Source organism: Staurois parvus, unplaced genomic scaffold, assembly GCF_062004578.1.
Source record: "Staurois parvus isolate SC_StPar_1 unplaced genomic scaffold, SC_StPar_1.0 ptg000293l, whole genome shotgun sequence".
Lineage (NCBI taxonomy): Eukaryota > Metazoa > Chordata > Amphibia > Anura > Ranidae > Staurois > Staurois parvus.
Genome location: NW_028318089.1, coordinates 869,660 through 896,567, shown reverse-complemented (window position 1 = coordinate 896,567; position 26,908 = coordinate 869,660). Strand labels below are relative to the sequence as shown.

General features: G+C 43.2%; 1 protein-coding gene across 1 annotated transcript; it reads left to right on the top strand.

Annotated features, from left to right (window-relative positions):
* The first annotated feature begins 11,027 nt into the window (after positions 1-11,027).
* SUMO2 (small ubiquitin like modifier 2) lies at positions 11,028-24,619 on the top strand. Its single transcript, XM_089682647.1, has 4 exons — positions 11,028-11,192; positions 16,027-16,158; positions 19,813-19,884; positions 23,226-24,619. Exons 1-4 carry the CDS (start codon positions 11,172-11,174, stop codon positions 23,286-23,288), a joined length of 288 nt encoding a protein of 95 aa, XP_089538773.1. The 5' UTR covers positions 11,028-11,171; the 3' UTR covers positions 23,289-24,619.
* Positions 24,620-26,908: the final 2,289 nt, after the last annotated feature.

Here is a 26,908-nt window from a genome sequence, read left to right as displayed (position 1 = left end):
TGTTTTTATATAGACTAGATGATTAATAATAAAATGATAGGTTCATTATTCTAGCTGAGATTTATTATGTCTGCCACTATATGAAGTAGTGAGTCTTTTTTGTCTTTTATTTTAAACATTACTCTATAAATTATTGATAGTATATTTTTAAATATACGTTATTATATATTTTAAATATAGGTTGTCCTTTTAGTAGTAATAAAGAGCGGAATGTACATTTATCAGCAGTTAGTTACATTGAACTTGGCCGGTCCAGTTACCATAGTGACTTGTATATAATGGTTTTGAGCGTCACTCAGCATCCTATCTGTGACAAAGCCACGTGGGTTGGTGGCGTAACGCATGGGGCGGAGCTTAGTGATTTTCATCGTCCTAGAAGCACATGGACTGTTCACTTATTATCACATGGGACTTTATATTAATTTATAGATTTAATTATGAATTCTTTTTATTGAATATTTATTATTTGTTTATGTATGCATATGAGTTAAATATATATTTATGTTACTTGTGTGATGCAGATATTTTTTCACGGAGTAGCGCAGCACTAGTTATGTAATTATACAGTACATTATATTATACATATATTTTAGTGAGTGATCAGGGTTACTAACTGCTCACAGTATGTAAAAAAATAAATGTAATTTCTAAATTTTTTACATTTTTTCTCCTTTAACTTTTTTTTTACATACACTGTACTACTCTGAGGGGGTGATCAGGGATTTTCTTTACACTGTTAATGCTTATAACAGCAATGATTACTGTTATAAGCAATACTTTTAACTGTCATCAATGGCTTTCCATTCATGACAGCTTGCTTACTGTTGACATTGTACAGGGTGACAGGTACCATGTGATAGCTGTGGGCCAATCCCAGCATCACAACAGTATGCAAGCTGTTCATGAATGGAAGCCATTCATGACAGTTTGCTTACATAATGTAATATCCTGTGATAGCTATGATTGGTCATAGCAGTCACATGATACTCCAGCCACTCACAGCGACCGGGTACCGAGCACTGCAATCTACTGTGTTCAGTGGACACAGCAGTCACAGGATCATGCCACTTTGCACCCCAGGGGGTCTGCAAGTTTGCTTACATAATGTAATATCATGTGATAGCTGTGGGCCAATCCCAGCATCACAACAGTATGCAAGCTGTTCATGAATGGAAGCCATTCATGACAGTTTGCTTACATAATGTAATATCATGTGATAGCCGTGGGCCAATCCTAGCATCACAACAGTATGCAAGCTGTTCATGAATGGAAGCCATTCATGACAGTTTGTGGGCCAATCCCAGCATCACAACAGTATGCAAGCTGTTCATGAATGGAAGCCATTCATGACAGTTTGCTTACATAATGTAATATCATGTGATAGCTATGATTGGTCATAGCAGTCACATGATACTCCAGCCACTCACAGCGACCGGGTACCGAGCACTGCAATCTACTGTGTTCAGTGGACACAGCAGTCACAGGATCATACCACTTTTGCACCCCAGGGGGTATGCCAGTTTGCTTACATAATGTAATATCAAGTGATAGCTGTGGGCCAATCCCAGCATCACAACAGTATGCAAGCTGTTCATGAATGGAAGCCATTCATGACAGTTTGCTTACATAATGTAATATCATGTGATAGCTGTGGGCCAATCCCAGCATCACAACATTATGCAAGCTGTTCATGAATGGAAGCCATTCATGACAGTTTGCTTACATAATGTAATATCATGTGATAGCCGTGGGCCAATCCCAGCATCACAACAGTATGCAAGCTGTTCATGAATGGAAGCCATTCATGACAGTTTGTGGGCCAATCCCAGCATCACAACAGTATGCAAGCTGTTCATGAATGGAAGCCATTCATGACAGTTTGCTTACATAATGTAATATCATGTGATAGCTATGATTGGTCATAGCAGTCACATGATACTCCAGCCACTCACAGCGACCGGGTACCGAGCACTGCGATCTACTGAGTTCAGTGGACACAGCAGTCACAGAATCATGCCACTTTGCACCCCAGGGGGTGTGCAAGTTTGCTTACATAATGTAATATTATGTGATAGCTGTGGGCCAATCCCAGCATCACAACAGTATGCAAGCTGTTCATGAATGGAAGCCATTCATGACAGTTTGCTTACATAATGTAATATCATGTGATAGCTATGATTGGCCATAGCAGTCACATGATACTCCAGCCACTCACAGCGACCAGGTACTGAGCACTGCGATCTACTGTGTTCAGTGGACACAGCAGTGACAGGATTGTGCCATTTTGCACCCCAGGGGGTGTTTTAGTGTGCATATGCATGGGCGGCGTACCAGTAAGTTGCCATGCCTGCCTGTGCCCCCCCCCCCCCCGACTTACAGTACTTTTACTGTGAGCGGGTCAGCAAGTGGTTAATGTGAGCCCTCATTACAGTATGCTCAGAGAAGGTGTGGGCAGTTGTAGCTGTCAAAAAAGCGGTCTGAATCAGTGTTTATAAACAATGCTGCTCCAGACTGCCATATACAAAGTCACATATTGGTACATTTGTATCTTTCTGTTCATTCATCTGCAGATCAAAGTGATGAACTTAAATCTGCAAATTACCTCAGTTAAAAAAAAGTTTGACATTAAAAAGAAAAGGTTTGACATGAAATTTTTAAATAAAACGTTCCATTGTTTAACCCCTCATTAACCCTTAGTTTACTCTTGTTCACATATTTTATTAGGTAGAAAATATGCCACCACAAAGAGTTAAGCCTAAGTAGTACAGGGAAACAAAAAAGACCATGGCAGCGAGAATCTCAGTAGGGTTTACACAGTGCAGAACAGGAGAAAAAATCCCCCCGGGGGTTGCAAAGTCGATTGATATCTGCAGGGCAATGGCATCAACAACATTTAAAATGCAGTGGAAAAGAATGAAAAGGAGATGCCAACCCTCAACGGGTCCACCCCAGCCATAGCCCAGGGGAGTAGGAGGAGCCAAACAGTGCTGGGTGAGTACGCAGGATATGCCAGAGAATAAGAGGACAGAGAAATAAAAAGAGGAGTAAAGCGAGAAGGAAGGGTAGGAAAAGGGGGGAAAGAAGAGAAGACGATGGTTCCGGGGGTTATGGCAATGACACTCCAGGAGAGGCAAACTGGCAGAAAAGATGCAAAATAGGGCTCCAAGAGAGAGGCGTCATAATCGGGAGGCAAGTATTTGTCAATTCAGGGTTGCCTCATTTGTCCTGAAGTGTTGCCACAATCTTAGATTCCTTACTCTAATCAGCCCTAATTAAAGTGTTCCTAAACCCACAACAGTAAAATCAATCTGTGTATGCAGTAAAGCATGCTTGTTATACTCACTGTGGAACCTAAGGGGTTAATCCTCTGCATTGTGTAAAAAGGCTATTTGATCCTGTTTTCTCTGATCATCCCCTTCTTCCATTGCACCCCTCTTATCTGCTGATACTCTGCACATGCTCAGTTTGGTGTGCATTGCTGCAGAATTTTTTTTCCTCTTGGGTGAGTGCATGCGATCAGCACAGGGCCAATCAGCACTGTCCAGACAGAGGTTAGGGGTTCTGCATCCTCCTAGAGCAGAAGAAAGAAAACTCCTCCTACAAGCTTTAACCAGTGCTCTGCTGGACACTGATAGATGCCACAAGACTGCTCTAACTGCTGATGAGAAAAGGTTTGTAGCAGTTTATATTTACTAAAATAATTGCATTTCCATGTTGTGTGTACTGTGTGAGACCGGATATAGTGAATGCAGAGTGCTGGGTTTAGTAACACTTTAACTACTCATTCTCCTTATCCATTCAATTACAGTATTTTTTCCTGCTGATTTTTTCTTTCTGCTTGATCGAGTATTAATATTTAAAACGTTTTGGTTTTGTTTGTTAATATTTCTACACATTTAACATATATTTACATATTTCCCATTTAAAAAAATGTAAAATTAAAAAAAAAACACACCTTAGTTCATTTGTAATGAACTTTGCAATGCTTTGTACCAAAATCATAATTTTTGTGTCATTTTAAACAGGACAAATAACAGAATAAAATGTACACATTGTATGTGCAGTAAACCTATTTATTTTTAAACTAACAGAAAAAAAGTGCATTTTGTTTAGTTTTGTTGTTGTTTATTGTCTAAGGATTGAGAAAAAAAAATCATTGTTGCAAGACAATACATGGAAAGAAAGCCTTTTTTGTACCTAACCACTTGCCTGCCAGAAGATTTACTCCCCTTCCTGGACATTTTTTGCTTTTCAGCACTGCGCTATTTCAATTGGTAAGTACGCGGTCATGCAACACTATACGCAAACTAAATTTATTTCCTTTTTTTCTTTTTCTTTTGGTGGTATTTGATCACCACTGGGTTTTTTATTTTTTTGTGATATAAATGAAAAAAAAAACAAATATTTTGAAAAAGAAGATATTTTCTATTTTTGGTTATAAAAAATATCCAATACGCTCAAAGTTAGTCATAAAATTAGTCCAAAATGTATTCTTCTTTGGTAAAAAAAAAAATTCCAATATGTGCATAATAATTGTTTTTTGTGAAGGTTACAGTATAGTGTTTACAAACTATGGTACAGATACTGAAATTTACGTAGCTTTTACTTTCTGACTGCCTATCACATTTCTTGAGGTGCTAAAATTCCTGGACAGTACAGACTCCCCCCCCCCCCAAATGACCACTTTTTAGAAAGTAGACCCAAGGAATTTGATAAGAGGCATGTTGAGTATTTTACTGACATAATTTTTGTCACAGGGTTTTGAAGAAGAAAAAAAGAAAAGCAAAAATAAATTTATGTTTCCTTTCTTCATTTTCCAAAAACTTGTGGCAACAAATGAGATCTGCGCTATACTCACCATGCCTCTTAGCAAATACCTTGAAGTGTCTACTTTCCAAAAAGGGGTCATTGGAGGGGGTGCTTTTGCTATCCTGGCATTTCAGGGCCAACATTAGAAGCTTATGCCACACATCACCAACTCTTCTAACCACTTGAAGAAGCCTTTTCTGCCTCTTTATGTGTACATGAAAAACCTTTTTTTTTTTTTGCTAGAAAATCACTTTGAACCCCCAAACATTATATGTTTATTTAAAGCAATGGCCCTAGAGAATAAAATGGTGGGTGCTCAAATTTTTATGTTACACAGTATATGTGTACCGATTTTTCAAAAGCTAATTTAAAAAAAAAACAAAACACTTTTTTGAATCTAAATGCACAAAAACACAATATATTGCCCATAAAAGATGATGTTATGCCAAGTAAATAGATGCCAAACATGACATGCTTTAACCACCTCCCGCCCGCTATATAGTAATATGACGGATGCAAGGTGGTTCTCTCGTTCTGGGAGGACGCCATATGATCGGCGATCGGTGGTGCGCTGTGTCCCTCGGACACAGCGGATTACCGATCACGAAAACAGCCGAAGATATCGGCTCGGTCATGTGATCATCTGTGTCCAATCACAGCTGATCACATGTAAACAGGGAAATGCCGGCTCTGATGATCAGCGTGCCCTTATGATCAGTGTAGCCCCAGCAGTGCCACCTGTCAGTGTCCATCAGTGCCTTGTGTCAGTGCTCATCAGTGCCTCGTGCCAGTGCCCATCAGTGCCACATCAATGCCACATATCAGTGCCTACCAGTGCACATCAATGCCACATATCAGTGCCCATCTGAGCTGCCTTTCAGTGTCACCCATCAGTGCCAGTCAGTGCCACCTATCAATGCCAATCAGTGCCACCTATCAGTGCTGCCAATCAGTGCCACCTATCAGTGCCAGTCAGTGCCACCTATCAGTGTCTGTCAGTTCGAGCTATCAGTGCCAGTAAGTGATGCCTAACAGTGCCAGTCAGTGCCAGTCAGTGCCGCCTAACAGTGCCATATATCAGTGCCATATATCAGTGCTGCCTTTAATTCCCCTCAGTGATGCCTGTCAATGCCCATCAGTGCCATCTACCAGTGCCTCCTCATCAGTGCCCATCAGTGCCACCTATCAGTGTCCATCAGTGCAGCCTATCATTGCCCATCACTGCAGCCTCATTAGCGCACATCAGTGAAGGAGAAAAATCACTTATTTACAAAATTTTATAACAAAAACTAAGAAAAAATGTTTTTTTTTTACATTTTCTGTAGTTTTTGGTTTGTTTAAGAAAAAATAAAAAACCCAGAGGTGATTAAATACCACCAATGGAGAGCTCTATCTGTCACAAAAAAATGATAAAAATTTCATATGGGTATAGTGTTGCATGACCACGCAATTGTCACTCAAAGTGTGACAGCGCTGAAAGCTGGAAATTGGCCTGAGCAGGAAGGGGGTATAAGTGCCTTGTAGGCTTGTGGTTAAAATTGCGCATGCCCATGGAATGGCAACAAATTACATACATTTTTCATATTGATAGGTGATGCTTTAAAAGTTTTTACAGGCCACCTGTCAGGGCTCCCAGGTGTGACCAGAGGTGTGTGGCTGACGCAGGGAAACGCAGACCTCAGATATGTTATAAACAATATAATTTATTAACACTAACAATACAAACATAAACGCAGTGCAATACTAAAACATAATACAGTGCAACCAAACCAAACCACCCACAGATAACAGTACATACAAGCAAGCGTCGTCAGGCAGGCCGGGTCAATATCAATAGGGCAGGTAGGTACAGGGGGAGCAAGCGGAGATTGGTCGGGGTCACAGGCCAGGTTCAGCAGGTAGCAAGCAGCGTAGTACAGAGGGTCAGGCAGAGGGATGGTCAGGGTCACAAGCCAGGGATCAGAACAGGTAGCAAGCAGCGTGGTACAGAGGGTCAGGCAGAGGGATGGTCAGGAGCGAGCCGGGATCAGAGCAGGAGAAGTCAGCAGCGGTTCAGAAACAGGATGCAGGACAGAAACAGGATACAGGGCCCAGGACAAACACAACACCAAGGCAGAGTCTGTGGGTCTGGCCATCCCTTAAATACCCCAGCATAATCAGTTCCAGGTGTTAGTTGGCTGCAAAGTTGAGTCTCTGATTGCTGGGAGCATCCGCTGGCCAGCCCTGGTACTGCAGATCAAAAGGCAGGTGAGTCCCACCATTGCTGGCCAGTCCATTCCTGACACCACCACTTTATATTTACACAGGAGGTCTAGTGGTAGAATTACAGGCATTTGCGGTGATATCTCACATGGTGCAATCTCTGTTTACATACTGACAAGGAACCAATGCTTGCGTTCTCCTTTGCGCACGAGCATGGGAAGGAGGGGTGGGGTGATTTTGGTTTTTTTTACAATGTCCCTCTTTTCTTTTTTTTTCTTTTTGATCACTTTTATTGTTATCACAGGGAATGTAAATATCCCCTGTGATAGCAATAGGCAGTGACAAATACTCTTTTCTGAGAAATTTGGGGTCTAGATCTCTCCTCTGCCTTTAAAGCATCTGATTACACCAAGATCGGTGTGATCAGATGCTTTCTCAATTTAGAAATGGTGCTGTTAATATCCAGCGAAATGGAAATGATGAAATGCTCATAGCTTTGGTTTCCTTAGACCATAGAGATGCTTGGAGCTATTCTGGTCTCTGATCAGCTCTATGGCCAGCTGGCGAAACTGCCGGCTGCATTCTCGGGTTCCCTGGTGGGACAGGAGAGCCCAAGAAAACCGTGGAAGGTTGAAGGAGGGGGGATGTCCCTTCGCACTGCTTGTAAAAACAATCCAGTAGCTAAATAGGCACTAAGATTGCTTTTACATGAAAGCCGACCGTGAGCTAAAAAAAATTGATACCAGGATGATGCCTGTAGCTGCATACTGTATATATATGTTTGTGATTTTGCGCCTCCCTGTAGCAGCATTTCTGATATTGGGCAGCGAGGAAGCAGTTAAAGTGATACTAAAGTCTTGTTTTTCTTTTTTTAATAACAAACATGTCATACTTACATAAACTTCATTATATAGATCATTATAAAGAGATGATAAAAAAGTAATAGATATCATTATAACTATTTTTTTTATTATTTCATAGTTCTTATTATATGTCTAAAAACAATGATATATCATATCGTGGAAATTAAGAGTTATATATTGCGTAAATTATTATTAATATTATTATAATTATTATATTACCTTTTTGTTTACATATTGATCATATATTGTCAGACTGTTCTTCTGACTATCATGTGAACTTTTGGAGTATCATTGAAGTTTTATCATTTGAATTTGATAACCATTGTAAAAGATAACTTATATACAAACACACACATAGATATTATATGTATCTTTTTACCTACAGTTGCAAGAAAAAGTATGTGAACCCCTTGGGATTACGTGGAGCTTTGCATGAATTGGGCATAAAATGTGCTCTGAACGTCATCCAAGTCACAATAGAAGAACACAGTCTGCTGAACATAATACTACACAAACATTAGATGTTGCCATGGTTTAATTGCACATAACATGTAAACATTCACAGTGCAGGGAGGAAAAAGTATGTGAACCTTTGGACTTAATAACTGGTTGAACCTCCTTTGGCAGCAATAACCTCAACCAAACATTTCCTGTAGTTGCAGATCAGACCTGCACAACGATCTGGAGTAATTTTGGACCACTCCTCTTCACAAAACTGTTTCAGTGTAGCAATATTCTTGGGATGTCTGGTGTGAATCGCTCTCTTAAGGTCATGCCACAGCATTTCAATCGGGTTGAGGTCAGAACTCTGACTGGGCCACTCCAGAAGGCGTATTCTGTGCTGTTGCAGCCATTGTTTTGTTTAATTACTTGTATGCTTTGGGTCATTGTCCAGTTGCATCACCCATCCTCTGCGGAGCTTCAGTTGGCGGACAGATGGTCGTACGTTTTCCTGCAAAATGTCTTGATAAACTCTGGAATTCATTTTCCCATCAATGACAACAATCCGTCCAGGCCCTGAGGCAGCAAAGCAGCCCCAAACCATGACGCTCCCTCCGCCATGTTTCACAGTGGGGATGAGGTTTTGATGTTGGTGTGCTGTGCCTTTTTTTCTCCACACATAGTGTTGTGTGTTCTTCCCAAACAACTCAATCTAGCTCTGGGAGAAGTCATTAAGCTAGGGCCTCACATACTTTTTCCTACCTGCACTGTGAATGTTTACATGTTATGTGCAATTAAACTATGGCAACATCTAATGTTTGTGTAGTATTATGTTTAGCAGACTGTGTTCTTCTATTGTTGTGACTTAGATGACGTTCAGAGCACATTTTATGCCCAATTCATGCAAAACTCCACGTAATCCCAAGGGGTTCACATACTTTTTCTTGCAACTGTACATACATATTTTTTTGTTCATCAGGGGTCAATTCACTAAGATAAATACAGCATTAATTTTTGAGTTAAAATAATTCATGCAGTGTTTATTTCAAATGTAGTCAATTCACTCAAAAACACACGTTATTTACCGAATGCGTTAAATATTTATGTTTTGTGATATTTAACACTTCATTTTTGCTTTATTTTTGGTGTTGTTTTCTCACAATTTTTTTTTTTTTGCAGGCTAACACTGCACCAGAAGGCACGCAGCAATTATGTGAAACTGTGAAAACATTCTAGTGAGCTTTCATTCACAAAACAATCTCCCTCTGATGAAATGTTACAATTTATTTTCATACCTGAGCTCAGAGGAGAACATTTGCACATTGATACATTGTATACTTTTCACTTCTTGGCCAGTAAAGAGTTCCTGTAATTGTTATTTTGTATATTTCTAAAATACCACCAACAAACACATAACTAATGTGTGTGTTTTTTAATGAATTGACTTTAATGATTTATCTCATGTTTTTTTTCCCCCCGTATTTATCTCACTGTTTTGACAAATGTGCGGTATTTACCTCACATTTGATATTTTACTTTGATGAATTGACTCTTATATTATTTAATGCGATATTTCTGAAAAATGAGTCATGTGACCTTCATATCGCATGCGGTAACCTTTAGTGTATTGACCCCTCTGTGTTTTATGCACCTTCCTGAGGAAGTGGCCAGGTAGTGCCATGAAACTTGATGATGTTTTATATTATTCTGTGAGCAATAAGGCTGGGTTCACACTTGTGTGGTGCGGTACATCGTATGTGATTTGCACAGGAACCGCACCGCATTGCTGTGCAAATCACATGCAAATTTTGTACGGCTCAATTCGCACCGCATCCTCACCAAACAGGTGCAGGACCCTTTTTTTTATCCGCAATAGAATCGGATTGGATGGGTATTCACACCTATACGATCCGATTCTGCACATTGCACCGCGTTTTGAGAACCGATTGCAGGATGTTGTTAACTTAACATACACACCAACAGCGGTTCACATTCGGTACTGATTACTCATTGTGTTTATTTAGGAAAGGAAGGGGCTGGAGGCACAGGGGGGGGGTCTGGGCAGCAGAGGGAAACTTATGGTGTACAGAGAGGGTGATGAGTGTTGCGCGGGGGGGGGGGGGGGACAAATACTGGAACCGATCCCCTATATGGCTCTCTTTGCAGCAGCTGAGAGTAGGGGGGGGGGGGAGAAGGAGTTAGCTTTCAGCTGCTGTAGAGAGGGCCATACAGTGGATCGGTTCCAGTAATTGCCCCGCCCACTGTGCCGATCACCCTCTCTGCCCACATCCATTTCACCCAGCAGCTTGGGCATCCCTGCTGACCTGGGCCCCGTACAGGAAGACTGGTGGTACCCCCTTATTCCCGGCCCTGCCTGTCTGCAACTACAGCGGACAGACTTGTGGTCCCCAATTTGAAAAAGCTGCACAGGCACACTTCCTCCTACAAACCATATGAACGCATTCCTTTTTTTTTGTAAAAAGACTTATCCTTTAATTATGTCTGGGTGTATGGCCCTTTAAGGGGCAAAAACCGAAATAACAAGTAGCAACTATAATAACAGCCAATCAGAGCTCGTGTATCTCTGAGTTATAACCCCGCCTCCTTCCCAGCTCGCAGGTCACGTGATCCCATCCCTCACACAACAATCGCAGGACGAGCCCCCTCCGCCACGTGCTGCACAGAGCGGGCTTCCTCTCAGCGTGGGGGCGTGACTAGGCGGGACCGCGCACGCAGGGTGCGCTTTATAAGCAGTGTTGCGTGCGCGCTCCCGCCACACGAACCGCGCGGGTTCAGGCTCTTTGTGAAGAGGAGGCGGCACCGACGACACCACCGGATACCGGTTCAGGAGCTACCATGGCAGACGACAAGCCAAAGGTACCGTGTGAGGGCCGGTGTGGAAGCGGTGGGGGTGGGAGACACGGCTGGAGTGTAGGAGCGGGGACGGAGGCCTGAGTACAGGGTGAGAGTAGGCCGGGCTCAGGGAGTCCATGTGTGGTGGGGACAGAGGGCGGATATGTATGGGGGAGGGGGTCCGGGAGAGGACTGAGCGGCCCAGGGATCGGAGTTCATCTCTTCCGGATTATTTATCATCAGAGGGCTCTTATAACCGGTGCTTCCTCCCTCATCACACAGACTACTTGTGTGACCGGGACCCCCATCACTTGGGTGCCTGCGATTGGCCACCGCCGGGACCCCCATCACTTGGGTGCCTGCGATTGGCCACCGCCGGGACCCCCATCACTTGGGTGCCTGCGATTGGCCACCGCCGGGACCCCCATCACTTGGGTGCCTGCGATTGGCCACCGCCGGGACCCCCATCACTTGGGTGCCTGCGATTGGCCACCGCCGGGACCCCCATCACTTGGGTGCCTGCGATTGGCCACCGCCGGGACCCCCATCACTTGGGTGCCTGCGATTGGCCACCGCCGGGACCCCCATCACTTGGGTGCCTGCGATTGGCCACCGCCGGGACCCCCATCACTTGGGTGCCTGCGATTGGCCACCGCCGGGACCCCCATCACTTGGGTGCCTGCGATTGGCCACCGCCGGGACCCCCATCACTTGGGTGCCTGCGATTGGCCACCGCCGGGACCCCCATCACTTGGCTGCCTGCGATTGGCCACCATCACTTGGCTGCCTGCGATTGGCCACTGCCGGTGGACCCCTCATCACTCGGCTGCCTGCGATTGGCCACTGCCGGTGGACCCCTCATCACTCGGCTCCCTGCGATTGGCCACTGCCGGTGGACCCCTCATCACTCGGCTCCCTGCGATTGGCCACTGCCGGTGGACCCCTCATCACTCGGCTCCCTGCGATTGGCCACTGCCGGTGGACCCCTCATCACTCGGCTCCCTGCGATTGGCCACTGCCGGTGGACCCCCCCCCCCCATCACTCGGCTCCCTGCGATTGGCCACTGCCGGTGGACCCCTCATCACTCGGCTCCCTGCGATTGGCCACCGCCGGGACCCCCATCACTCGGGTGCCTGCGATTGGCCACCGCCGGGACCCCCATCACTTGGCTGCCTGCGATTGGCCACCATCACTTGGCTGCCTGCGATTGGCCACTGCCGGTGGACCCCTCATCACTCGGCTCCCTGCGATTGGCCACTGCCGGTGGACCCCTCATCACTCGGCTCCCTGCGATTGGCCACTGCCGGTGGACCCCTCATCACTCGGCTCCCTGCGATTGGCCACTGCCGGTGGACCCCTCATCACTCGGCTCCCTGCGATTGGCCACTGCCGGTGGACCCCTCATCACTCGGCTCCCTGCGATTGGCCACTGCCGGTGGACCCCTCATCACTCGGCTCCCTGCGATTGGCCACTGCCGGTGGACCCCTCATCACTCGGCTCCCTGCGATTGGCCACTGCCGGTGGACCCCTCATCACTCGGCTCCCTGCGATTGGCCACTGCCGGTGGACCCCCCCCCCCCCATCACTCGGCTCCCTGCGACTGGCCACTGCCGGTGGACCCCCCCATCGTTTGGGCTGCCTGCCATTGGCCATCGACTGTGGGGACCCCCCTTTCCGACGTTTGGGCTGCCTGCCATTGGCCACCACTGGATTCCTTCCCTGTGAGCGCACAGGACTGTTGTCTAACCCCACTATTGTCTGGATTGATCCAGTGTTCTATCACAGCATGATGCAGTTCATGGCTTAGTGCTCCACAGCATTAGGGGAAGGTTCACATATGTGCAGTTTGTGTGGTCATGGCAGCCCATTCCTTTGAATCGGTGGCTGGGCCTCCTAAAATGCAGGAAAGGGTCCCTGCACCATTTTTGGAATCGCAGCCCACACGGGAAGTGCAGGTACAATTCGGTTCTCAGTGTGGGTGGTGAGACATTAGGATTGCCAACTGTCCGCTTCTCCTGCGGTTCACTGTGCAGATGGTTGCAGCTATGAGAACAGGCGTGTGTCCCGCTGCGACAGTCACCCACACGGGTGCGGATTTGGCTTTAAAGTAGCAGGAAACCATCAATTTTGCTTTAGTTTGTTTGGGCCACCAGTCCCGTGCACTATTCCATTACAGAACCATGAGGTCGCTGTGTGTTGTACTGTAGTACTATTGCTACATAGTGAGTTGTGTTCTGGCTGCACTACAGGTGACTTCCCTTCTGCTAGGCAGGGTGTCCAAACCATGACAACCCCCCCCCCAGCTCTTGAGGTACTAAAAGTCCCATCATGCCTCTGGGTGGCTTGCCTGTGGATGTCAGTCTTGCAAGGCCTCATGGGACTTGCAGTTCCTCAACACCTGGGGGGCGTAGCTTGGAGGAATTAGACTGAGTGCTTCTCCACCATTCAGAAGAAGCCTTGTATTTGTATCAATGACTTGATATCCTATGCTCACCTCAGCCAGCCAGAGGTAGTCTTGTATTCATTTATTCAAATACACAGCTTCTCCAGAATGGTGGGGAAGCACTCCGCCCCCCTTCATTTGATTCCATCGGCAGGCAGAAAGTTGCCTATACTTCCCTTGGAACTCAGAACCAATTTACTGTATGCCGTTACTGCAGTAGAATACATCATGGAATAGAAAGCTTGGTCCAAAACGAAACCTGGCATTTGATGTGATGCCCTACTCAGTATCTAAAGTAAAAAGACCCACTTAAAGCTGAACTATATACTCCACTTCAGCACTATGCGATGTGCGCAGCCAGGAAGATGAGAAACTGTAATGCTGAGGAGACCTAGTATATCTTTTCATAATTAAAGTACCGTATTAGATTGTAGCCGTGAAATACTGTTTACTTAAAACACCTTGCCCAACAATCGCCCCATCCTGTCCAGGATCTGGTGCATTGAACACTCTTCCCTCAAAACCCATCTGTATGTAGTGTACTCTGCATCACTCTGTAGTGACTGCTGAGCTCAGTGTGTGACATTTCACTAAAATTACAAAAACAAGTGTGATGCATTGTAATCAGCCTCTCCTATCCTATGGAGCTCCCTACCCCAATCTGCCTATCTCCTACTCTGTCCACTTTTAAGTGATCCCTGAAAACCCTTCTCTTCAGAGAAACCTATTATGTCTCTACTGAACTGACTCTTCACTTTTTCAATCAGCTCATCTCCTACAATTACCTTTTTGTATCACTTGACCCTCCCTTTTAGATTGTAAGCTCTAAGGAGCAGGGCCCTCTGATTTCTACTGTATTGAATTGTAACTGTACACCATTCTGTTGTAAAGCACTGCGCAAACTGTTGGTGCTATAAATCCTGTATATTAATAATAATCAGGGCATTGCCATGTACACACCAGAGGCTGCAGTTGAACATGGTCTGCTGTGTGAACGAGCCCCAACAGGTAATTGTACTGAGGAATCTTCTGCTTCCAGGAGTGTTGGATGCCTGGTCCCCTGCTGTGCGCTGTAGTTTCAGCCCCAACATAACTAATGTGCCCTGTAGTAGGGGTTCACAGATGTAACCAGAGAGCATATTGGGGGAATCAGGCAAGCACTTGAAGCAGAAAATGTTTTGTTTTTTTAAAAGCTACTTTTAGTGGTCAGTTTACATCTGTGGGGGGAGCTTAGCAGTGATGCCAGGCCATTAAAACCAGGCCACTGATATGAAGTGGAACTAAATCAGCAAGGGGCATTTAAGATTTTTTGGCCATTGGACTATAGGCATCTTGAGTCTGATAGATGGAAGATAAATGTAACATGAATTAGAGTTTCACTGGCATGCAGACTGCCTATAAACACAGTTGTGAGGAATCCAGTGCTTTGTTCTTGGGTTTACAGAGTCAGGCTAGGTTCACGTGTGCGGGTGGTGCCGCTGCAGATCCGTACAAAAATCCGTACAGCCGCACCACCCACACAGAAGAATGCGTACCTGCGGGCGGGTGCTGTTAATTCTAATGGCACGCCGCCCGCACTGGAAATTGCAACCGTACTGGGAACCGAGGTTCCCGTGCGGGCTGCGTTTTCAGAAGTGGTGCCTCCTCCGCATGCCTCCTACCCAGAAATGCAAAATCACGTGTGTGTGTGTGTGTATATATATATATATATATATATATATATATATATATATATATATATATATATAGTGTGATTTTGTACACCAGCGCCTCCCTGTAGCAGTATTTCTGCTATAGGGTGGTCGGGGAGCGAATAAAGAAGACCTTACAATGTCTGCTTATGCCCTGTACGTTATTGGCCTCCTTCCCCAGCAACACATGCTCATCTTTCTGTATAATTTATAATATAGTACAATGGCATCCTATAGTGTAGATATAATAAACCTAAAACACAAGAAATGAAACCCAGCTTTTGCCCTGCCCTTGCTCACTACCTGGGATTTGTCAGCTGCTAAGCAACCAAAGCCAGACTCTAGGTGATATGGACCTGCACAGTTGAAAGTCTGTTTTCAAAAGGGCTGTTTGTTCATGAGGCTGTGGGGTTAATATGCCATGTTGTGTCCTCAGTAACATGGCAGTTTGCAGCCCTTTAAATAGAAAACTATAAACTGTGCATGTCCATACACTCAGTGTTCTGCAGATGAATCCATAGTCTTCTGTCCAAGCAAGTAATCAGCTACTGACACCAAAGATCTTTAACCATCTGTAAGTGAACATTGTTCTTCCTGCAGAGCACCAATGTATGGGGGGATACTTCTACACTGACAACCAATGTAAGGGGGAACTTTTTTCATTTTTAACAGAAATGTGCACAGTACATGGAATATGATCTTAAACTATAATTGTGTTACAGGAAGGTGTTAAGACCGAGAACAATGATCACATCAACCTGAAAGTGGCTGGTCAAGATGGATCCGTGGTGCAATTCAAAATCAAAAGACATACACCGCTTAACAAGCTTATGAAGGCTTATTGTGAACGTCAGGTAAAATAGTTTTCCCTTCCTTTCCCCATCTGTCATTCTGAAAATAATTGTGCTGTAAACTATACCAGTTTAAAGCAATAGAAAACTCTGTAATGGCTTGACTAAACATTTTGTAGAAGTGTTTATTTTATTTTTTTTTCTACACAATCTCACTGCACACAGTTTAGGACTTTTGTAACAGAATTTCTAGCGAGAGTGAAACTGTTCTGAAGACAAACGGCTGGCCCTATTCTTTAAAAATGGGTTCACATCTCTGCCTTTTTTGGTGCATTTGCTGAAGCTTAGAAACGCACTACATTCCATTGAATATTTTCCTTTGGGTCCCCTTCAAATCTTTGCGGTTTCCTGCAGTTCATTTTTGGAAAGGTGCAGGGACTTCTTAACACGTGCTATAGATTTGTGGAAAAGCATGAAAAATGTATGTAGATGCATTTCCGCTTCCTCCTTGATTGTTTAACCCCTTCATGCCGAGTGTGAACAAATATGTGGCCTCTTGGTGGCTGGGCCTTGACGCAGAGCAGCCGCATATTTGAGTACCATTTGTAAACAAACGTGCTGAGAGCGCGCTCCCAGCACATGTCGGCATCCCACGGAAAGGTCCCGATCTCTCCTAAGGACCGTTCTGATCATTTGACCGCCAGTCACGGTGGTCACATGATCCTAAACCCCGCCCCACCTCCTGGTGTCAGAAAACCCTTAAAGGGCTGAGAGGCGCCGGCACGAAGGGGTTAACAATCAGTCTTAACAATTAAAAAACGCATTTAAATGCACCACAAAAATGCATAAAACGATTCAGCTGCACATGCATGGATGTGAACCTAGCCTAAAGAAGAATTCCAGGTTTGGCTATTTTTACATAGTTGTACTGGTCCAGCTTGGACCATATACCAAACCTGTGGGATCCCTTTTAGAATCTGGAAATCACTTTTAGTAGACACTGCTTCACCAGTCATCTCCACTAGCATAGGACCTACTATGCAGAGCAGCTAGCCTGCTGCATTGTGAACACAGGAGGCAGGGGACCTGGATGCTATTGGTGGTCACTGGAGTTAGCTGTACCACCTACAGTAATTTCCAGCTTCTAAAGAGATTCCACAGGCCTGGTGTATTCATAGTTATGGTTCAAGCAGGTCCAATGTAAGGCATCCCATACATTAAGTCAGGTTTTGTTTTTTTTTGTTTCCAGCAGGGTGAATGAATGAAATTGACTTGGTTCCACCTCCCCCACCCTCCCATCAACACATTTGATGTGAATGGAGTAATCCTCCCATCTGATATATTGTACTTTAACAGCAGGGAGGCTTCCCTGCCATCAGAATACACTGGTCAGCACTGCAGTCAATAGCCTGCAGCGCTTATCGAGTGGGGAAAATCTGGCAAGGCTGTACAGAAGGCGATCGGTAGATTGACTTCTGCACAACCTCCTCACTCATACTTGGATCAAAATTTGTCCGGTCCCTGCTAGACTAGCCAAATTTCAATCAATGCATGGCCAGCTTAACTATGAAAATGTCCATACCTGAATTCTTCAATAAATCCCAAATACATTGCTTGGTGCCTTTGTTGGTTTGTCCATACTCCCTAGAGCAGGAACTAGGACAGTTTGGAGAAAAATGCATTATTTATATATAAAGGAGACACCGAAATTAAAATTCTGGTGCCGAAAACAAAAATTCAAAATGCACTTGGCTGAAAACCGAAATGCGCAGTTTTTAAAAATGTATGTAGATATATATAGATATAGATAGAGAGAGAGAATTTTTTTTTTTTTCTGATTAAAAAAGACAAAAAAACCCAATATATATACCCCAATTTTTTTGTAAAATATGAAAGAGGATGTTACAGCGAGGAAATAGATACGCAACATGTCACGCTTTAAAATTGCGCACGCTCGTGAAATGGTGTGAAACTGCGGTACTTAAATCTCCATGGGTGATGCTTTAAAAATTTCTACAGGTTAGCAGTGTAAAGTTACAGAGGAGGTCTAGTGCTAGAATTATTGCTCTTGCTCTGACGTGGGGATACCTCTCGTGTGGTTTGAACACCGTTTACATATGTGGGCATGGCGCGGGGGGGCGGGAGCACATTAAAAAAAAAATTTTTGAAAGGGCAGTGCAAAAATAACTAAATTGGTTAAAAAAAAACTTTTAGTCATTTTTATTCTCACAAAAAATGCATGCATCCCTTGTGACAGAAATAATTAGTGAGAGGTCCTCTTTATGGAGAGATATGGGGTCAATAAGACCCCACATCTCTCCTCTACAATGTAAAGCATTGTATACAAAAAAAAGCATTGATCTAGTGCTTAAAATAAAAAAGGAAGTGACATCGCTCTGGTCCTCCCAAGGGCATAGAGATGAGTGGCGGCCATCTTTCCTTCACTCATCTCTATGCCAGTGCCGAGATCGATTGTTTCTCAGGTAAGGCTGAGGACTACTGAGTGGTGGCTGCTGGCGGGCTTTTTTCAGCACCTGTTATCGTTGCTTTTATTCATTTTGGCAGATGGCTGATAGGGGTATTTTTGGCCAAAATGTTTCTGCCACTGAAATTTCGGTGCATCACTAATTTACAATGGCAAGAAGTATGTGAACTCCTTGGAATTAACTAGTTTTATGCAGTAATTTTGCCTGATGTGATCTGATCCTCATCCTAAGTCACCATAGTAGACAAACACAATCGCACATCTAAGAATTGCTAATCTGCAATGTTTATTTTTGGGGTTTACTACTGCTTTTAAGGCCCTTTCACACTGTTGTTGCAGTAGCACATAAATTACCTTAACGCCCTTTGTTCTGAATGGCCCCCGAATGGGTGTTGCAGTACACTAGTGTGCATTGTGCAGCAAACGGTGTATGCTAGTCCAACGCACCCTTACCATAGAAGCATCCTGTGGCTGCTGTGTGAACAATCCATAAAACATGAGCTTTGTGCAGTACTCTTATGATTCTGCTATCTTCAATCCACCAATACAGCTGGTTACGGCAAATGACGCTTGCACTGAATAATTTTCTTGTATTGGTCAATGATGCTAGGTTGAAATTGAACAGTTGAAGCAGTAAAATGCACAGCCCGTTTACCTTCTAATAGTAAATGTGAAATGTACCAGTAAAAAGTGAGGAGTTATACTTGCCTCACCTCCATCTTACACCCTGTGGTGTCTAGAAGCTGCATTCTCCAGCTAGATCCTATAGAATGCAGAGCATCCAAAATCTTGGAGAAGACAGTCCTGCCCTGGACTGAGGTGTCATTTTGCAGCTCTGCCTTCTGCATTAATCCTGTAAGGGTGGTGATGCCGCACCCAGCAATGTGTAAGGGGGGGGGGGGGGGGTTATGGGGAGTATAATTTTTATGCTTCTATCTGAAAAATGTGAAGCAAATATTAATCCTACTTATCGGTTGGTGATCAGTAAAGGCGTAAGGGTCCAGGGCAGTCTGAGCAGACCTTGCATTGTACTGGGACAGATGCAGTAGACACTACTATATAATATGTGTAAAGTGTATAAAGTTTCTTGAAAATGTTCACATAAAATGATGCAATCCTGGATATATTGTCTAGTAAACCATGTGGTGGTAATTACATTTTTGTTGCATTAGTTTTATAGTATAATCATGGTATGTTTTTTTGTTTTTTGTTTTTTTTTTTTAACATTCTAGGGTTTGTCAATGAGGCAGATTCGATTCCGATTTGATGGTCAGCCAATTAATGAGACGGACACACCAGCACAGGTATATATGGCAGATTTGTCCTAAATTCAAATATTTGGATAAATGTGTGGAATAGTGATAATGATTAAGAGAACCTGTCTTTTTGCAATATGTAGGCTCACTGCTGTTCTCCAATCCTGAAAATGCTTTAACCTGACTGTCTCCAGCTTCCATAATGTATATAAATCTCTCAACTTCAACAAGCCTACAGCCAGTGAATTACTAAAGTGTTACTAAACCCACAACAGTTAAACCAATATATGCCGTAAAGCATGCTCACTGTGCAACCTAAGGGGTAATACTCTGCATTGTGTGAAAAGACTGTTTGATCCTGTCTTCTCTGATCCTCCCCTTCAGTAGTCTCCAATTCAGCTACTGCTAAAACAGAGCCCTAGGATGGTGCTGCACATGCTCAGCTTGGTGTGTATTGCTAGTTATTTTTTTTTTTTTTTATGGGGGGGGTATGCATTTGATATTAACGGCCAGTCAGCACTGTCCTGACAGGGTCAGCGGTTATGTAGCCTCATTGGACAGTCAGAGGAGAATGAGAACTCCATGTTTAAACCAGAGCTTGGCTGGACACTGATAGAAGTCACAAGACTGGTATATACTGCTGGGAAAAGGTACTTGGCAGTTTATATTTACTAAAATAATTGCATTCCCTTGTCCTGTGTACTGTGCAAGATGGATATAGTGAATGCAGGGTCCTGGGTTTAGTAACCTTTTAAAACTTCAGTTGTGTGACTAGCATTTTTAGACCTGTATAATGGCAGTCTAAATGTTTCTCTTACAGGTTTCCTTTAAAGTAAATCTAACTCCAAGAACAAAAGTGTGTATAAAATATATTTATATATATATGCAGCTGGCCTTCCTTTTTCTGCATCACAATACCTGTTGATTTTGTCATTTTAACTCCTGTGCACTAAACTAGAATATCAAACAAGCTTTTTTGGCTTTCCAGTTGTATGTAATGAAGAGGGGTGAGGTGTGTGTTGTCCTGATCATGAGCAGCCTGGGTGGACAACTCTGCTTCATAGATGAAGTGCAGTGAGTGAGCATTGTCACCCTAGGACAGGAAGTGTTACTGGAAGGATCAGAGTAGAAGTTTAAAGCTTAAAATGTAGCCACCACACTGGTAATCTGCAAAATACTAAAATCATCTTCTTGGATACAGATTCACCATAGCCCCTTTCTCCCGGGGTGGATTCTGTTCTGATCAGCAGGGTATTGGCTCATAGATCCCCTGCTGATTGGAGCAGGTGGATGGCGCTTCATCGTCCGCTCTGTTTCTGCAGACCAGACATGACGGGATTTCCCATATGAAAGAAGCCTTAAGTAAATTTGTGTATCTTTTTACTAAAAGTTGTTTAATCGGGGAAGCTTTAGCTACTTGCCCTCCTGAGGATTTAGCCCCCTTCCTGACCAGGCCATTTTTTGCCTTATGGCTCTGCGTTACTTTAACAATTGCGGTGTCATGCAATGTTGCACCCAAATGAAATTTTACATCTTTTTTTTTTTTTTTTTCCCCCCCACAAATTGAGCTTTGTTTCAGTGGTGTTTTGTTTGTTTTTGGTTTTTTGTTTTTTTTGCGCTATAAATCAAGACTGACAATTTTGAGGGGAAAAAAAACAATATTTTTTACTTTTTGCTATTGAACATGTCCAGCAAAAAAAAATTAAACAAATTTAATCCTACATTTAGGTCAAAATGTATTCTGTTATGTGTGCTTGCTAAGAAAAAAAAAAAAAAAAAAAAAAATCCCAATACGTGTAAATTAATTGGTTTGTGTGAAAGTTATACCGTTTTTACAAATGGCTGTATAGATACTGAAATTTTGTTTTTACTAGTAATGGTGTCGATCAGCAACTTATAGTGGGAATGTGGTGGGTATTCTGACGCGGGGGGGGTTCTGACATCCCCAGTGACACAATACAGTGATCAGTGCTAAAAAAAAAAAAAAGCACTGGGCAGGAAGGGGTTAATGAAGGGCGATCAAAGGGTTAACTGTATGGTGGGTGTGTTTTGCTATGGGGCTGTGTATTTGAGCTTCACTGTAATCACACTACTTTTCATGGCTGTGATGTGCACAACCATCCAAAGCAGTGTGCATGAGCTAACTGGGAGAAGTGTTTTGCTTACACACAGTTCTCCTCCCCGTCGGAGATGCTTGGCAATCACCGGCTGGGACCCTGTGATTGACAGCTGCGGCTGTGAAAGGCGGCGCTGGTAGGGTGCATGCGCACCCCCTACCCCCTAATGCAACGTTATGTATGTGTTAATTTGTGCACCCGTGCCGCCCTGTAGCAGTATATCTGCTATAGGGTGGTCAGAAAGTGGTTAAAGTACTAGAAGTCTATGTAGAACAGCCATGCCTACTGAATGCAGGGGTTGCACTGTAGTTAATGCTTCTGTTCCACTTTTAATCACACCTACTTCAAGCTATTTCAGAAGATTACTTGGCTGCTGTCTTGGCAATCAGTGGTGTGACACTAGAGCACTTGCAAAAGAGCAGGTATCTTGCTCCTCAGGCTAGCAGTAGAACATGTGAACAGAACAGGTGAAAGTCTCGTTTGTAACCAGAGGAAGGTGTGCATGAGTTGGTAGGTTGGTTCATTTGTTTAACCCCTTCTGGAAACCGTTTGGGGATGGTTCCTTCCTGTTCCAACATGAGCAAGCTCCATAAAGACATGGATGAGCGAGTGTGGGGCGAAGGAACTTGACTGACCTGCGCAGAGTCCTGACCTGAACCCGATAGAACACCTTTGGGATGAATTAGAGCGGAGACACTGAGCCAGGCCTTCTCGTCTGACATCAGTGCCTGACCTCACAAATGCTCTTCTGGAAGAATGGTCAAACATTCCCATAGACACCCTCCTAAACCTTGTGGATGGCCTTCCCAGAAGAGTTGGAGCTGTTATAGCTGCAAAGGGCGGGCCAACTCAATATTGAACCCTACGGACTAAGACTGGGATGGTATTGAAGTTCATGTGCCTGTAAAGGCCGGCCGACCAATACTTTTGGCAATATAGTGTATATGTACATCTGGTGGGAACTCATTAAAGGGCACTAATGGAAATACTCTGATTAATGTTTTAAATATTTCCCAAGTTTTTCTCTCTAACTTGGATGTATATTATACATACATATGGAGGCAAGCATATTTGATCCTTGTATTACTGTACATAGATTTCTTTCAAAGAAGCATGAACGTGTTTAACTTTACCTAAAATGAACATAATCATTACTCTGCTCTGTGCAACCTGTTTGAAAGTGTTGTCAAAGTACTATTACTCTGTTAAATTGCAGGGGAAAAGAAATTGTAGTTTTTCATTGTCCTAACTGAATACTCTTTATTTTTTTAGTTGGAGATGGAGGATGAAGATACAATTGATGTGTTCCAGCAGCAGACGGGAGGAAAGTTCTAGAACAAGCTCTAAATACCCAGCTGCTCCCCCACTGCCTCCACTTGAACATGTTCATCTCCATCCCTATTCCCATACTGTACATACATTTAGGATGGATGTGTTATTTTAGGGAATGTTTTTCCCATTGCCCCTCCTCCCTTTTTTTTTTTTTTTTTTTTTTCCCCCCCCCCCAGCTTTAAAGAAAACCAGACACAATTGAGTTTATGCAAGAATCTGAACACTTGAGCCTAGGTTATAATTATACAGACTTTGTAGATCTAAACTTTCCCTCATTATGTTCACCTAGTTTCGTTAGGATAATTCTTTTGAGCACCCTGAGATCGCGCAAGTTATTGCCCCATCCAAATACATGGGCAAATGGCTCCTCAATAAGAATAGCAGTATTTCACACCGGGGCCTTTTAACTACAGTGCCGTGGTATGTGATACTGCCTATGAAGGGGTTGGCTTGTCTAAATCAGCTACAGGTTATGCAGCAGTTGTCAGAGTTCAGGTAGCCTCTGACCCAAAGGGGGTCAGTTCATCCTTCATCAAAGGAAGCTAATTAATGGTAGGCCTGCACATTTGTGATAAGACTGACTATTCATATTCTTGCATAGACTTGTGTGACTGGTTTTGTCCATTAAGTAGGGTTGATTGTATGGATTATACGAACTTGTCACCTGTGCGGCCCCAACCTGTCAGGTTTGATTCATTTGCAGGATCAGCTTGTGTGCAACTTTATATTCCTTTATAAAGAATTATTCCATAATAATGTTAAACCTGACATTTGGGGATAGGGAGACACAGGATGAGGAGTTCAGATATTTGCTTGGACTATGTCTTTTTGGCTTTAAAACAGAGTTCAGTATAAAAATTCATACTCTTCCACTGACCCTAACTTGATGGTGTTCTCATTTTAAAGATTTCCCCCCTTTTGGACCAAGTTAACTTGAGATGGTGGGTGCTTTGCACTGTTCTGATTTTTTATTTTTTTTTCATGCTTTCAACTTATTACAGTAAATTATTTTGCTTTATCCTTTTACAAAGCATCCAGGGGTATTGAACAATGTGATACGACAGATACTGGAGTGGATAACTTCTGGATTATAATTTTTCATTGGCATTCTTATTCCAGGTTCTATCATATTTAAGGGAGCAGGCCCACCTCTCAGTTGAGCTTATTTTTTATTGTGAAGCCGAAATTATTTTATAACTTTTTGTATGTAGCTGTTACATGTAGCTGGGTGAATAATTTAGAAAAGATGTAAAAAGATTTAAATTTAGGTAGATTTTTCTCTTCTGACATCTTGTTGTTTTAAATCTTGTTTAAAATAAATTACTTTACTACTTTGTTGGTGAACAGAAATATGAATGTTCTTAGAAGCTCAGCAGTGTTAAAAGGATAACTAAACCCAAGAATAAAAATATAATGCATTGCAGCTTAGCAGTTATCCAGTGTAAAGTACATTTTCAGCAAGTACAGAACATACCTGTTGGTCTTGCCAGTAGATGTCCTTTCCTGTAGATGAAACAGAAAGCAGAACCAAGCTTGTATGTCTTCTTTCATTTACTAATGCCGTCAGTCCCCAGGTAATGGAGATGAACAAAGGCAGGTGGTTTGAAGTCGGGCCTGGGTGTAGATTACTAAAACTTGAGCACTCAGAATCTGGTGCAGCTGTGCATAGTAGCCAGCTCCTAACTTCAGCTTTCTCAATTAAGCTTTGGCAATAAGCCCCCATACACACTGATGTGACTTGTCATGTAATCTGAAATTTAAAATCACATGACAAGTAGCACCCTATGATCGGCAATGGAACCATTCTAATTGGTGAGACTCAGACTTTGTTGGAGTCGCACCGATTTGAAAAGTAGTTCCTTCACTACTCTTGCTGATTTTCTGTTGTGCTATGCATTGACATCTGTGCATGAAGTCATACATATGTCTTGCAAGTCGCACTGACATGCAGCTTTGAAATCGTGTGACTTCAAAGTTGTATTCAGTGTGGACCCAGATGCTGATTGGTTTCTACACAGAGCTGCACCAGATTTTGCACTCTCCCATTTTAATAAATAACCCCCTATGGCTTAGCCACCCAGGAACTGATTATATGAAAGATAACAAAGGTAGGATAAAATAAAATTCAGCCACAACGTCTAGGGACCAGTAAGTTGCAGTATATAACATTTTTGCTTTAGGCATGCTTTAAAGTGTACCTAAAGCGGAGAAATCTTTCAATGGGGACCTGAGAAACTCCCTTAATTTGCAGGGATTTCCTTTCACTTCCTGTTTGGCTTTAGGACAGGAAGTGATGCAAAATCGTCGCATTAGTGTACAGATGGCAAAAAAATAGACTGGTTATAACCCTTCCTTGCTCTATTCAAATCAAAGAAATTTTTTTTTGCCTCGTTCTACTTTAACAAGTGACCCAACTTCTGAAATGAAGGTTGCCTACTTCATCTTGTAGCAATTACCCCCTTTTGGATGGTGTGTGCTAAACAGCTAGAAAATCTTGTTTGGGATATTAAATTGTTCACCCCCAACACGCACACACACACGCGCACACACACTCACACACTGCTCCTATTTAAGGTCAATGCTGTACAGCAAACCAAATATAAGATTACACACTTATAATATCTGTGCAAAATGTCACTCTTGGTGTGATTTTCATATTGGTGATTTACTAAGGAAGAATGCAACGAGGCATAAACATTGTCAGTATTAAGAAATAAAACAGGGCAGCTAACACCACGAAGGAGTGAACTTCATATGTTAAATGGTCTTGTGCCTGCGCATATGTTAGGTATAGCACAGTGGACTACCAAATGACTACATGCTGCAAGAAGCTGTTAGGAGGTTTGTGATTGGAGACCCAAACAGTCTTTTACTTCCAGTTGTATTTCCACCAGAAATGATTGCCATGGTCTTGGTGAATCAAGCACATGTCTTCAGTATAACTCGATGGTATAATAAATTGGAAGTTAGTAGTATCCACAGTTAGGGTCATTTACACACACAAGCAAAAATTTACTGCATAAAATGTTTCAATTGGAGAGCAATTCTTTTCTATGATGCTGGTTCACATCTATGTGTTGCTTTGTTTGATGTTTGGCCCATTCACACCAATGCATCCCATGAGGCATTGCAAGATTGACAGTTACAAGCATGGCTCCCAAAGGTAGAGGCATGATGGGTCTTGTAGTTTCGCAACAGCTGGAGGGCTGCCAGTTTGATATTCCTGCTTTAGACAATATATTCCACTGAGGGCTGTAAGAGTCTGACGTGAGTTATACTGCCACCTACAGCTGGTTTGGGGTACTGGCAAGACAAAAACAGTTAAACTAGCCATTGTGTAGCCCTGACTCACTGTCATGTCTGTGTTTTGTGGTTTTTTTGTTTTTTTTATACTAATGTTCTAGAAGGTTGGGCGCCTTTTTTCCACAGCTCTGCTGTAGAGCATTTTTTTTTCTTTGGTAACTTCAATCAAGTCTTCAAATACACGGCTGAGCTGGGCCCTTCATTTCAGCTATTGGGGTCATTGCATATTCTGAGTAGTAGCTTCCGAGGCTGTACTTAGATTGTGGGGCTATCCTCTAAAGTAACCATCAACCCACTATGGACAATCCAGCCATCTGCCT